We start from the raw sequence: 15029 nt of genomic DNA, 5'->3' as shown, positions 1-15029 counted from the left end.
TAGAATGGTTAGTGTTAGGGTTAAATAACCTTTTACATAAAGGTTTTATGTAAAACTGATCAGAAATGGGTATTAGTCAAAGATACTCCATTTTGTAAATTATATTAACATATAAAGGGATTTCCTCTTAAGTAAGCATGAGAATTAATTATAATGTCATTAAATACTTTCATGAAGTAAACTGTGTCTGAAATAACTTCTTGTCGTATGATACACACACCAGAGCTCTAATTTACAGATGCATAATTAGATACAAAGATGCACACAGTCAGCTCTTTGTAAAAATAGGTTAGCCAAAATATATATAAATAACAAAATAAAATGACTAAAAATAAAGTATCTTGTAATATGTTGGATTACGAGTAACTCTAAAGCAATAAGTAATTCAGACCACACATATTTGCTTTGGATTTTATTTTTAGAATGTGGTAGATTAACTTCTAAATGCTTCTCTCTGGTAATTTAAAAAATTTCTATCCACTGACATAGGTGTTGGCAGATAATTAATAAAACCAGAGGTGGGAGAAGCAGCCAGATTCAAACATTGCACCATATTCAATCCAGAGTTCCCTATAAAGTATATACTTTGAAATTCTCAATTTTACAGTTTACTTGTATTCTAATACATAAGCCATATCTATATCTAACTTTGAAACCACGGTGATAGTTTTGGAGCTTGGAACATCTGAGTTAGAATAGTAGGTCTAATACTTCTCTGCTGTGTGGTCATAGATAAAATGCCTATCTTCAAAGTCTCAAACAGTCATTAGTAACTCTTCATTAAAAAAATATATTTTATTCTATATTGGTCAATAATGGAGCCAATTAGATACTACAAAAATAACAAAGGCATATCAAACATTAACTTAATTTATCCCCAGAAGTATAAACTTTCAATTATATTTAATTCTATATTCAATTTGTTTCATTTAAAGTCTATCATATATTGCATTCTAAAGGAAACAAGCATTCCAAAGGGATCTATAGGTTCACCCAAGGTTTACTTGCAGGAACAGTTACCCACATTCATGAGATGATAGAAAAAAAAAAAAAACAACAGATAATTTTCAAGCATTTCCAAAAATTCATAAAAATACAACTTAATTCTTATCCTCCCAAATATTTTTGAATGTTTTTACATATAGGACGTAGTTTAAAAATCAGATTTCAAGTGCATTTTAAACATTAGTAAAATTGACTAAAAATTCAAGCATGGCACAACTTTATCTCATATAATTCAGATAATTCTAAGTAGTAGGATAAGAATGTTTCACTAATAACATTTAAGTAAACTTATGTATTAGCTGTATTGGGGTTCTGTGTTAGATAAACTAGATCACTGCTTACCATACAGAGAACATGTTATTAGTTATAGTATGCCATTAACCAATTCTTAAAAGAGAATCATATTTGTAATAAGAGTTTATAAATTTATTTTAAGATTTATGAATAGGTTACAACTACTCTAAATGTTGAGTTCTCTAGTTTTTGTAATGAGATAACTCTTGCCTTCTTATTCTATACAACTCTACCTTTTATTCAATTTATATTAGAAAAATAGAAAGGAAACAAGCAGATAATACAACAAAATAGAATAAAAACTTCCTTGGTAAATATCTAGTTAAAATATTAGCTGTTCCATTCAAAATCTACAACAGTATATATTTTTTCAAAAGCCACTTATTAATCTGGGTAATCTAAGTGGGGTGTGTTAATTGTCTTTTGCACACCTTCCACTGTTTCATGATGCCATATTTATTGTGTATAAATTTTACGCAGGAAATTGTAATATAAATCATTTCCATAGATACAATAAACATAAAACTAAACAAACCATTTCCTTCATCAATAAAAATATTTTATTAACTCAACATACTTAATACGATATAACTTTTGTAAGGCGAATAAACACTTGCAAACAACCAAATAAAAGTTTTAAAGTAATATTTGTTGTATTAAAAAGTAGTTGGCCTACCAGATATTTCTGAAGAGGAGCAAGCTTGTGTCCAAAAAAAAAAAAAAAATTAATGAAACAATTATTAAATTACACTTTATAAAAATAACACATTAGCATAAAGTTACCTATATACATTTCCCCAGAATATTATATACAGAAAAAAAAAGTTAATGTAGAAACTTAATTACATGTATTTGACTGCATATTACTCAAATAGACATCTTAAAATTAAATGGTAAAGAAATAAAATCAATAACTACTGGTTAGTGTCAAAATCAATACCATTCTAATTTTTCTTAAAAAACAACTAACAAAAACCTTAACTCTTGTGACAATAAGGCTAATAATTTGAAGAAGGAAATGTAGAAACAAGTCCTGTAATTATTGCAATACCTTCTTTGGACTTCTGATACTCAGTTAAACTTCACTGCAGGGAAGACATAATGACTTATAACACCTTGTTTATTTCCTTCTGAGAGACTTTTAGGGATTCCACTTTCTTGTTTCTTAGCTTAAGGATTTTTTCAACAACATTTATTGAGCACCATTGAGTGGTGTCAGATTCTGAGAATACTAGGAAGAATAAACATATCTTCATTGTTAAGCGAATGAGAAGCTAAATGGGAGAAAGATGAATCATTATTTTGGAATATGATAAGGATTACAATGAGGGAAAATATAAGGTGCAATGAGAGCGTGTAAGAGAAAATTCTTGGATAGTGAGACAAAGCATAATAGGGGACACAGTATTTGTGCTGAATCTCAAAGAATACAGAATACCTCTGGCAGATAAAGTTGGGGAAGAAGACATTCTAGGTTGAGATGACCTTGTCTAAAAGGCATGGAGGAAGAGCATGGTTTATCCGGAAATGGAAATTGACTTGTAATAGCTGCAGCACAGGGTATGAGTGTAGGAGAGCCCAGGGAGGGCCCTGCGCTGACCAGCAGGTGCCCGATCATGGAGGGGCTTGTTTGCCATAGTGATGCTTGTCAATGAGTGGGAAGGAAGGGGAACCGGTGAATTAGGTCGCAGTTGTTGAACTGTATTTCTTCAGGGAAATAGAAGGCAGGGTGGCTTGTTAAGAGTAATGAGGTTTGACGAGGATTAGAGGCTGGAGTATTTTAAAACTAGATGGCTATCTATATAGGGATAAAGGAAAGGGCTATTCTAGAATTTTCTATTGGGAAAGAACAAGTATTAGGTACTATAAGAAATTACATGTTTTATAATGCTTTTTTTAGTAATAACAGTTCAAAAATTTGTAACTAAACAGATTGTAATTCATATGCCCCCTACGGTCTTTGTAATTATTTTCATCTCTCTCCTATACCTTAATAAAAGTATTATTATATTTCAGAATTATTTAGTGTATGTCAGAAAGTACAAAACAGTATGGAAACTGAGGCAAATTGCCTATGAAAATATCAACTTTTATCAACAAATAACAGAAGAGGACAATGTTTCAAAATCTCTGGGCAGCATAAATCTAGAGGAATGTATGATGTTAGTCTACCTTTGCCACCCTTACTTCAAACACCCACCTCTTTAGAGCTCTATATTGGGTAGTTCTAAGAACACCCTCCTGCTCCCCTCACACACACACTGTACTGCAAATATTTTCAGTCAACAGACTTCCTATAACAATTAAATATAAAATATTCTAAATGCCATAAAATACACAATCCAACGTATAATAATCAAAATAACACAATATTCTGGTAAAAATGGTTTCCTACCAGATTCATCTGATGATTTGCGTGCTTGATAAAAAAAATACATTAAACAGAGATTAAATTACATATAAAATAACATACCCACAAGAAGTTACCCATTCATAAATATTTGCTAGTATATTACACATAGAAATACAATGAAAAACATTCTTAAGCATACATATCAAAGAATGTCTTATATAAAGATTACAACAAATTCTTTGGATATATATATATATATATTTTTTTTTTTTTTAAGCAACCAAAACCCTACTTGGAAAACATGTTTATAAATTGTCCTATTCCATCCCTTCACTCTGAAGGATAGTTGTGGTCCTTTTGCTGAAGGGGCACTTTACTTGCCTTACCTAGTCAATCATGTTCATTCAATGTAAATTCACTGTGACCTTAAAAACAATAATGGGTACAAAAAACAATTTCAATACTGTAATCGTATTTGTCCAGTTTACTGGATTGGGCCATGCCTACCTTTGATTTCTAAGATACTAATTAGTCTTTCTATAAACACTACAGTCTCACATGAATGAGTGTCTGGAAATTTAACAGGCAGTAAAAGCTGCATTTGCTATGACAATATTTATTTTACTCTTCTTTCCTCTTTCTATGCTTTGTTTTTTGTTAATTCCTTATCAAGTCTTGGTTACAAGTGAACAGTACCTTGATTCACTAAACTGTGAAAAAATAAAAATTTCATTATAAACTTTATATAGATAAAAGCATACAAATGTTTAGGAGATGTATTTAAACAATACAATTCTAGAAAAAGATACGTTAGCTTATTTGACGTCTGCATGGATGGTTGGCTACAGTATGAACCCACAAAGTGTGTTCACGTTTTCTCTTCTAACAGCTATCTGGAGGTACCATCCATGCCGTGTCTGATTGGAGATGTTTCCTATAGGATTTTATAATGAAAACTTAAAACTAAATTTATAGTCATACAACGAATGACCCAGGCAATCTTTGAAATGTTCTTTGAAATACACTTTACTTCCTTCATTGTTCACTGAGGCTTTTTTCAGAGATATTTACCGCAATCATATGTTAACGAATTTCCAGACATTTCTAATTCACATAGAAATGTAAAATGTGTTGCTGCCAGACAGTATAGAGGTAGGAGTAAATCTCTAGAGGACAGAAATGTACGTTATCAACTTAGTAACAGATGACTCAATAAATGGACGTATCAACTTACAGCCCTCCCACCACATCTCCATATCATCAACAAAATACGTCAATGTCAGTCTTTGCAATTTTTGCTAATCTTAATGAATATGAAGTCACATCTTTTTGTTACAGAGTAGGTAAATATCTCTCAGAAGAATGTTATAATTTTTCCCTTAAAGATCTTATTACTCTTTAATTAGATTTTTTCCCTGGTTCTTTATTTCTCTGGTCGCTATTAAAAATCACCTTTTATTTTTGTTGCTGATGTATAGAACATAGTTGATATTTGTATATTGATTTTGTTATGTCTGGCAATCTTTCCAGAATCTCTTATCAATTCTGAAGTCATATCGATAGATTCTCTTTAGTTTTCTAAGTAGACCTCACGTATCAGCTGGGAATAAGGCAGTTTTGTTTCCTCCATCTTCTTGTCTTCTTGTGAGCTAGGCAATGGTGTGTAGAAACAGCGATAGTGGGCATTCTTTTCTCTTTCGGACAAAATGTTCCTAACTAATTCTCTTTCCTTATACTTTACTTGTAATACTATCCTAGACTCAACAAATGAATACATTTCCTCTTTTTCAATGCTCTGGAAGACACTGAGACTGAAATTTTTGTTCTCTGAATGTTTCCTGGAATTTGACTGTAGAACAGTCCTAATTTTTTGCTTTGAATAGAAATTTTAACTAATTCAGTTCATTAAATAGGGATAGTTCTAATCAGTTATTCTAAAAACAGTTTTTCATGAACAAACTTTTGCTTCTAACATATCTTTATTTCCTCTTTCACTGATTTTTGCCCATGCTTTTATCATTATGGTTTCTCTCTTCTTTTGATTTACCATGTCGTGCTTTTCCTAACTTTACTTCCATTGTGAATCTGTCTCCTTTCCTAATTTAAGCATTTAAAAATTTATCTCTATATGTTTCTGTGTATTCTCCAATTACTGAGTAAGAGTTCTCTCTATGTATCTATAAATTTATGTAGTTTTCCTTGTAAATGGGTCAATTTTGGTTTACGTGTTTTGAGGTTTTATTAGAGACATACACAATTTCTTGCTCTTCGGTATTTCTCGTTCACATCTTCATTTTAAGGAATAGCCTCTCGGTGACCATCCTACTGTGTCTACTGACATTCTGGGGAGGGTCAATCCTGTTGTGTCTCAATATCATTTGTAATAGATGCGTCGGTGTATATATGTGTGTGTCTATTTTGTTTCTGATTCTGAACTAAAAGTTCGAAGGGGCTTTCTTTGTGAGAAACCCACAGACTTGACCTGAGGATGTGTCCCCGGAGAGTTTTGTGTCAGCTTCTGCCTGGCACGCTGTATATACCACAGCCTGCAACTGTTCTGATAATATATTTTATTGGCAGTTCTTAGACCCCACAATTAATAAAACCTGAAATCCACCTGAGGGGAGGCAGCTGACAGAGTTCTTGGGAGAAGCATCCCTCTCATGCACACCTCTCCCCGCCTCCATTTAACAAGCTTCCTTATTTCTCCCTGTGTCAGTGAAGAGGTTTTCTTTTCTTTTCTTGTTTTATTTTTTGAGACAGAGTCTCATTTTGTCACCCTCGGTAGAGTGCCTTGGCATCACAGCTCACAGCAACCTCCAGCTCTTGGCTTAGATGATTCTCTTGCCTCAGCCTCCCAAGTAGCTTGGACTACAGGCGCCCGCCACAATGCTCACTTATTTTTTTGTTGCAGTTTGGACTGGGCCCGCCACCCTCAGTATATGGGGCCAGAGCCCTACTCACTGAGCCACAGGCACTGCCTGAAGAGGTTTTACTTTCTACTTTATGCTTTCACTGAGGTTACGATCCTTTGAGGATCTGGCTTTATACAGGGGGCCTAAGAAATCCCTGAATTTGTTCTCTGAATCAGAGAACTTGTCTTCCATCTCTGTGAAGCCATTTTAAACAAAAGCCCTTTGATCACCAAGGTAGGAAAAGCTCTTCAGGGTAGTCAAAGTATACTTCCCCTTGAAGCTCTGGTTTTCATTCGCCACTTCATTTTTTGCATTTTGGGAATTTATTTTAATCTTTATAAATTCAGGTATTCATTTAAAGACATGTTGGTTATAGTTTATTCAGCAGTTCAAGGTGCCCTAAAAATGTTTCCAAGTTATCTAGTGTCCAATTAGGTTGTTTCCTGTTAGGTTGTAAGATGCAAAGAGCCCTGGACGTTTGTGGAATTCATTTTTTATGCTTGAAGTTCCAAATTTTCACCAGGATACATTTAAGTGTTGGTATCTTTGTTAACATTGACAAAACATTGTCAGTGCCACCAGCCACATACACCGAGGTTGGAGGGTTCGAACCTGGCCTGGGCCGGCTAAACAACAATGATAACTGCAACAAAAAAATAGCCTGATGTTGTGGCGGGCACCTGCAGTCCTAGTTACTTGGGAGGCTGAGGCAAGAGAATTGCTTAAGCCCAAGAGTTGGAAGTTGCTGTGAGCTGTGACGCCACAGCACTCTACCGAGGGTGACATAGTGAGACTATCTCATAAAAAAAAAAAAAATGTCAAGACACAAAGAGCTGTTTCAATCTACAGGCTTTTCTTCAACTAAGTTGTTTTCATGAATCTAATTTTTTACGATTGCTTCTGCTATATGAATTGTATCTGTTCTGTGGGAATGCTATTCCTTCAATTTGTAGAATGTCTTATTTTTATTTATTTGTTTTTGTCCACTTTTATGTACCTTACTTTTCACATCATAATTTTTATCTTAGACTTTTCCCCTACATTCAGGTAGAGTTTGTATTCACTTCATCAATTTACTTTTCTGCAGTGACTGTTCTTTACTGCCTCTAACATGGCTTTATATTCTTCTGCAAATACCAGGTCTATTTTCTTATAGCCTTTCCTTATCACATCATTATGCTTCTTTTCCATACTTGCCTGAATCTCAGTCAGCTCTCTTTTTATGCTAGTTTGTTGTTTTATTTTCTTATCTTTCACTCACTGATTCCATGTCCATTTGAAATTTTTAAGAATTAACACAGATGATGCCTGTAATTTTTTATGTTTACGCTCTACTGCAGAAATATTTTCTAAATATAATTTCATTCTCTCCTTTTTGAAGTCTGTGATTTTATTCTTCTATGGTGCATACCCTCTTTTACAGGCACCATGTTACTACTTTTCTTGTAATTCATTCATGGACAATTAGAAGCTTTTCAAAACTTTACAAATGCCCCAAAGAAGGTAAATTGGACCTTCTTTGGACCCTCTCACTCCCTGTTTAGGTGCTGTTAGATTCAACTCCCCAGATCTTTTAGATCATATGTATTTACATTATCATTTAAATAATCCAGTAACCTTCAGAACTGGGACTGCAGCCCAGACTCTGTGTGCCTAGCAATGAAGGGAGAGCCTTTCCATATCTGCAAGAAAAAAGGCCACTTTTCAACCTTGACCAGCCTAATATACTCTTGGTTGTTTTGCTCTGTCTGTTTTAGATGGAAATTAAATAGCAGTGTTGGGCCTTCTACTCATTTCCCCCACAGTCTTTCTTATAAGCCTCATCCCTCCAAGTTAGTGAGAGTAAAACTATTGTTTGTTTCCACGAAGGTAAGCTACTCAAATTAGAACTGTTAGTTCGACTTTGGAGTCTGGTCATAAATCTGATCCTATACATTTTGGGGCAAATACTTGTCCTTAATTTCGGGATTAATGCACTGTTCTCTCAATTTTGTGTTCTTATAATATTTTCAGTCAGGATCTAGAAAGGGAAACCAATTAGGTGCCTGTGCTCAAGTCTGCAACTTCTGTAACTCAGAGCAGGTCAATGCCTCCTCCCACAGAGATTTGCTCTCAACCACGGCTGGGTCAATCAGTGCTTTGCTTAGGATTCTGATACAGTGAGGCTAGTTATGTCAATAAGCTCATGAATTAGGAGTACTCATGACTCTGAACCTGGTGGATGACTAAGCAGCTTCTTGTATAAGCAGCAGAGAAAACTATTGTGTATACATAATGAGGATAATAAAGCGGGTACAAGGAGAAAAAAAAAGTAAGAAGTCCTGTGATCTCAGAGAGAAAAACTGAGAGAAGGTACCGTCAGGATTGCAGTCAGCTTTCCAAATCTCAACCCTACTTTTTAACCTTTGAACTCCATGCCAAACTTTGCATCCTGATAGTATCTATTATTGTTCTCTGTTTAAGCCTATTTGAGTAGGTTGCTATTTTTTCTAATCAAAAGGGCCTTAAGACAGTTCAATACAGTTTTGGAGGCATTCCTTTAGTACATCTTCATAAAACCTGTTTGCAAAGCAAGAACTTCACAGAAAGAGTTGAAAGAAAAAAATTAGAAAGTGACAAGTAATTACACAATCATAATCAATATTTTTAAACACTAGAAAAGATAAAAGTTCTGACTGATACAACTTAATCTCTTAATCCTTTTATGATACTACAAAGATGATGCAGGAATAAGTAAATACTGTGATTATTGTATTTTCTGAAACAAAAAAAAATCAAAAGACACAACTGATATCCTTCTTTGGTAATAAAAGTGTTCAGATATGTAAAAAATGAATAATATCTAGTCATTCTTGTATCCTACAAACATGTATGGGTTCTTTGCTCTGCTTGGGGTGCTGGGGTGATTACTGGAAACACACTGAAAAGGTCCTATTCTTGACTCAAGGAGTTCAAAGTTTAGAGATTAGAAAGTGACACACAAATATATAATTTCAATATAATACATAACTGTTATAGTTTGTGTAAGATTGGTTTGGGAGTGCAAAGAAATCACCTAATTCTACAGAGTCAATGATAAAGGCACTGAAGAGTGCAGCTGGCTCTCAGGGCGCTGATGACGAAAGGACGCACACATGGAAAGGGAGTCAGAAATCTCACCTAGTGCAGTGCATATATGTCAAAACTGGCGAGGGGGTTGCAAAGAAAGCCAGAGCTGTGGGCCACTGATCTCGTATACCTTCCTAAGGAGTCATTTTAGAGGCAATAAGGAGTAATTGAAAGTTTTCAGACTGGATTATGAACTGAGTGCATTTGCATCTTAAAAATTTCAGTGTGGAAAAAGGGTCCAATGGGATGTAAATCTGGAATCTGGGGGACTGGTGAAGTGGATATTATGATAGGATTGAGACCAGATCTAGAGTACCTGATCTAAAAGCATTCCTGCTGTCAGTGAGCCTGGAGAAAATCTGGGGACTTCTGAGGTGGAACCAAAGGCCCTTAATGACTGAGTGTGTCCCTGAGGGGAGAAGCAAGGTGTTGGATCTTACTTCCTGCCTGGGCAGTGGGATCATTAACAAAACCCAGAATCTATGAAAAAGGAGCAGATTTGGGTATGGGAAGACAAAATCTTACTTCTGAACTGAACGCGCAGGTCATGACGGAAGATGTGGGTGTGGATGAGATTCCTGGGAGAGAATTAAGCATCTGAAGAAGGGCAAAGACAGATCCCCAGAGAAAACTAACATGTAATTGACCGGCAGAAGAAATGGAATGGCTTTGTAACCAGAAAAGCACAATGTACACAAAAATACCGAATGTGTCATTATAGACTTAGACCAAAAGGCCTAACATTTGCTTGTTTTTACAAATAATGCCACATTTCACTTGTAATTTTCCACATTTCGAAATGGCTAGGGCACAGCAAGATCACTTGAAATCGGACAATCTTGAAAAAGCCAGAATATGTAGCTGTGACTACTATGATCCCCGTGGTAGAAAAACATAGAAAAAAGAAGGCCAATCTGATCAAGTCTATCAAATACTATCCATAGTCTATAGTTTTCTTGAAAGAGAAATAAAGGAACAGAGAAGCAGCAACAATTTTCTTGAGCTAAATCCAGCACATCCTTTGTAAAAGCCTCCAGAACACACCACAGTGGCCACCTAAAGATTCTAGGTTCCATGCCAAATTTTCAAAGACAGAACAAACATGAGCCCAATTCAAAGAAATAAAAGTAAGATAACTAGCTATATTCAATTTTGAGATCCACAGAAATCCTAAGGAAAATGAACATGTCGATTTTGTAATCCTAGTCCAAACTGAAACCCCCAAATCAGAAAGATCTACTTCGATAACTGGAGAATAACAATCTAGTTAATTCCCAATATTCTGCATATAAAAATGTTCCTTTAAAGTCTAATATTCTATAATAAACAAATATATAGTAGTGCTTGAAGGGCTTATATTGTACTGCAGCAGGGTAAAGAATGTTGACAATAAGGAGGGTATGAGGGAAGCAAAGGTTCATTGATTTTAAATTCTATCATTATACAGCAAAAATCCAATTCTCTCAAGCTCAGAATTCTAATTTCAAATCTCTTAAGTGTAAATTACAGGTCTGTTATGTTATCAGAGAAACCATATAACATTTCCCCTAAAAATATCTGAATCAAAGGTTAACTTCTAAACATTCGCTTAATATGCTAATGAATTATGCTCTAACCAAGTATTTCTCACTCTAACAACAGGATATCTATTTTTAGCTGCAGGTTTGGCTTGAAGTGACAGCTTTTACCCCATGATAAACTGCAGTTTATACTGTAGTACAATTTCTCCAAAAGCACTTTTGGACATTTTTAGAAAAAAAGAAATTTTATCATACTAACAAAAAAGAGACTAGTTATCACCAGTGAATTCTAATAAGTTACTTCACCCCAAAATCTGTTTTTTAAAAATTTAACAAAGCCTCCAAAACAAAAATGCATATATTTATTTCGTCATTAAATCCTCATTTCTCAATGAATTTTAGGTAAAAGCAACAAACAAATCAACAACGTTTTGGCAGCATCTTATCTTTAAGATTTTTAAAAAATACAACAAAAAGGAATCTAACAAGAATTAGTATTTGAATGACAAAGACAATCAAGGGAAAGGGAAGGTAATTATCTTCAAGACAAGATATTTTTAAAAATTCCTCTCATCATGGTGGGTCTTCTAGTCACTAATTTATAACACAATTAATAACAGAGCATAACAAATACAATAAATCAGACCACAGGGAAAATTAGAAACTGATTACTGGTATTGACTATTAACAGTGGTGTTAATTGTTTGCAGTTCTTAATGGCTTTAAAAAGCAATTCACTATAATGCCTGATTTGCAAAAGCATCGATACAAAACATAATTCACAGTAGCTCTGGCTTTACATCCCTTTAAAAATATTTTTCCTTCTTATAGTTAAATATTTTTTAAAAAATATTCAGCTGCAGAGTCTCAGAGAGCATACTTACCACTCATGATGAAAACCAACCTTTCCAAAACATATTGCTCATAACAACAATCCAATGGCAAAGGGAATTATGCTAATCTCTAGAGGGAGAAGAACCGTTGGTGTAAACACATACCCGGGAACATGCAGCCACAGAAAAGGAAAAGAGCTTTCTTTTGTTTTAAAAAGAAAAGTCCCTAGAAGCAAAGCATAGCCGCCTAGCTTGAGATACCACTAGTAAACATCAGATTAATGCCAAAGATGTACATAAGTAGACCGAATTTCTTTCCAGCTAGTTATCCTAGCCTCCTTCATATACCACTAGAACAACTCAAAATGGCAGGGAGAAAATGTTCGAACCAGGATGTATAAGATGTTCTCAATTATATCAGCATGAGTTGTTACCACGGCAACATTAGACCAGCATTATCTGTTCACTTGTAACCAAGGAGTAGCTTTTCTAAAGCTTTAAGCAAGCAAGATAAATAAAATACCTTTTTATTTTAGAGGCACATGATTCTAAAATTACCAAGTTCCTTACATTTAAGCACTAATCTACCCTTTTTACATTTTTCAAAGATATAAAAAAAATGCTGTTTTCTTCAAATACTCACACAATCCCATGTTGAACCTGGCGAGGAACAAACAGCAGAATGATTGCACCTAAACGTCTTTCAACTACACCAGCTCTTACTGCTAACTGTGGACCTCGCTGATATTAAAATGCTGTGTGCTGTTGCTAGTGACTATTGGCGGTGAATCTTATTGCCCAGATCGCTGATAGCTTTCATTTTTCATGAGCCAGAAAGCTATACTGCAGCACAAAATGTTAACCATTTAAACATTCTGTATTACAGAAGAGACAAAATATATATATCTGCATTTATAGGGATAAATGCAGAATGACATTTATAAACTTCCACTAAATTTAGCATTACAAACCATATCAGATGCCATCCATGTGGTATTCAAAGGAAGATAATACACAAAAAGTTATTGGCAATTATTGTTGTAGTGTTAAATTCCTCATATCAAACAGGATTAAGATGACAGATTGTCAGATTAAGATGGCATGGTGAACAGACTGTTTTGATTCCCAGAGACCCTAAATTTGTAGCAAAATGGTACATGGGATCTACAGAATGGTGCCTTATTAAGAGGAACTTTAGCACGTGAACTTGCCATTTTAAAAGTTGCCAGGTGAGGCAGGACTTTTGTGATGGAGCAATCAGTAAGGAAATCTCCCCATGAAACAACTCTGGAATTGGACAGTCAAAAACAACGATTTCATGGTTCTGGAAATTGAGCAATCAAAGACAACAAATTGAGAAGTATTTATTCATGAAAAACTGCTGAACTTTGCATAAGAACAGTGGGCGTCTGTGATGTTTGTGAGTAGGGCTGCTTCTATTTCTTCACAGCTCAGTCAGGACAGGGCTGGTCATGAAACTACCCTGTTTCCCCGAAAATAAGACAGTGTCTTATATTAAGGTTTGCTCCCAAAGATGCGCTAGGTCTTATTTTCAGGGGACGTCTTATCTTTCCTGTAAGTAGGTCTTATTTTCAGAGGATGTCTTATTTTTGAGGAAACAGGGTAGCAGCATCATTGCTGGAACAGGCTGACTTGATTGGGAGTGAAGGCCAAAAACCTATCAGTGCTTTGTCAGCAATAATAACAAAAAAATCAAGTGGTAAGAGATTAACGGGGGAAGTGCTCAGCTCTACAAGTCTAAGTTTATAGACCTGATAGGGTTGGGCAGCAGACTGGTGGTCTAGGAATAAATTTAACAGGGAAAATGGAAATGAGTCAGATAGAAGTTAGATTAGCTCTCCACATATTCCTCGTTAGACAGGAGGCTATAATGTGCAAAAGGGCTCCGTGAAAAGTTAAAGCTGGTACAGACTTAAAACTATCTGAACATTGAATGTGTTTCACAGGTCCATCAGCACTAATTGGTCCAAGTGTTTGAGCACAACCTTTGACCAATTGTTAAATAACAAACAACTAAGCTATGGAGACACAGGGCAATTCCTAGGAAGCCACGTTAGATTTTTAGAATAGGAATAAAACCTCCCAAAATAAAACATAAACAAAACTAACTGTCAGGGAAGAAGGAATAATAAGAATACAGAACTACTACTGTATCATATTTTAAAAAGTCAATTTTTGATAAAAACTGTAATTAATAATAAAGGAAGTCAATAGAAAATGTCCCTGAATGGGCCCAAATATGGAATTTAGCAGACAAAGACTTCAAAACAGCTATTATGAACATGTAAAAAGAATCTTTCAGAAGTTGTATTTATGTTTAAAGAATAAAGGGAAACATGATGGCAATGACATAACAAATAGAAAATTTCAATACAGAAAAATACCTATTTAAAAATAGTTTCTTTTCAGGCTGATTGTGGTGGCTCATGCCTGTAATCCTAGTACTCTGGGAGGCCGAGGCAGGAAGATTCTCCTGAGCAAAGCAAGACCCCATCTCTATTAAAAATAAAAAAATTAGCGAAGCATAAAGGATCAGAGGAGATAAGAGGATCTGTTGAGCCCAAGAGTGTGAGGTTGCTGAGTAAGACTCTGTCTTAAAAAAAAAAAGTTTGTATTCAAAAGTACAATAACTAAAATTTTAAAACTCACAATAGACCAAGAGCAGATTTGTGAGAACGAAAGATAAAATCAGCGAACTTTAAGATAGAAAAATAGAAATCATCCAGTTGGAAGAACACAGAGGAAAAAGATAGAGGAAAAATCCACAGAGCCTCAGAAACCTGTGGAATATCCATGGTACAGCACATCTAGAGGGAATTAGAAGGAGAAAGGAGAGATGGTGGGTGAATTAAAATACGTTTGAAGAAATGATGGCTGAATCTGTCCCAACTGATGGAAAATATTAACCTACAGATCCAAGAAGCTCAATTAATGCCAACCAGGATAAAAACAATAAAGATCCACACTCACACACATCAGA

General features: G+C 34.8%; 1 protein-coding gene across 8 annotated transcripts in view; it reads right to left on the bottom strand.

Moving 5' to 3' along the window:
* PRKACB (protein kinase cAMP-activated catalytic subunit beta) overlaps window positions 1-15029 on the bottom strand; it is a 105172-nt gene that overhangs the window by 41431 nt on the left and 48712 nt on the right. The window contains exons 1-3 of one of the 8 annotated variants that reach the window (XM_053590843.1): window positions 12672-13040; window positions 3695-3718; window positions 1976-1999 (exon numbers count right to left, since the gene is read on the bottom strand). The exons of 2 other annotated variants lie outside the window; for them this stretch is intronic. In XM_053590843.1, coding sequence (XP_053446818.1) covers window positions 1976-1999; window positions 3695-3718; window positions 12672-12681 — 58 coding nt within the window. In that variant the 5' untranslated portion in view covers window positions 12682-13040. Of the gene's footprint in view, window positions 1-1975; window positions 2000-3694; window positions 3719-12079; window positions 12445-12671; window positions 13041-15029 lie in introns of those variants that run through there. 5 more of the 8 variants (XM_053590842.1, XM_053590846.1, XM_053590844.1 and 2 more) reach the window with 5 other exon arrangements.

This window comes from Nycticebus coucang, chromosome 5, assembly GCF_027406575.1.
Source record: "Nycticebus coucang isolate mNycCou1 chromosome 5, mNycCou1.pri, whole genome shotgun sequence".
Taxonomy (NCBI): Eukaryota; Metazoa; Chordata; class Mammalia; order Primates; family Lorisidae; genus Nycticebus; species Nycticebus coucang.
This window is presented reverse-complemented; position numbering and strand designations above follow the sequence as displayed.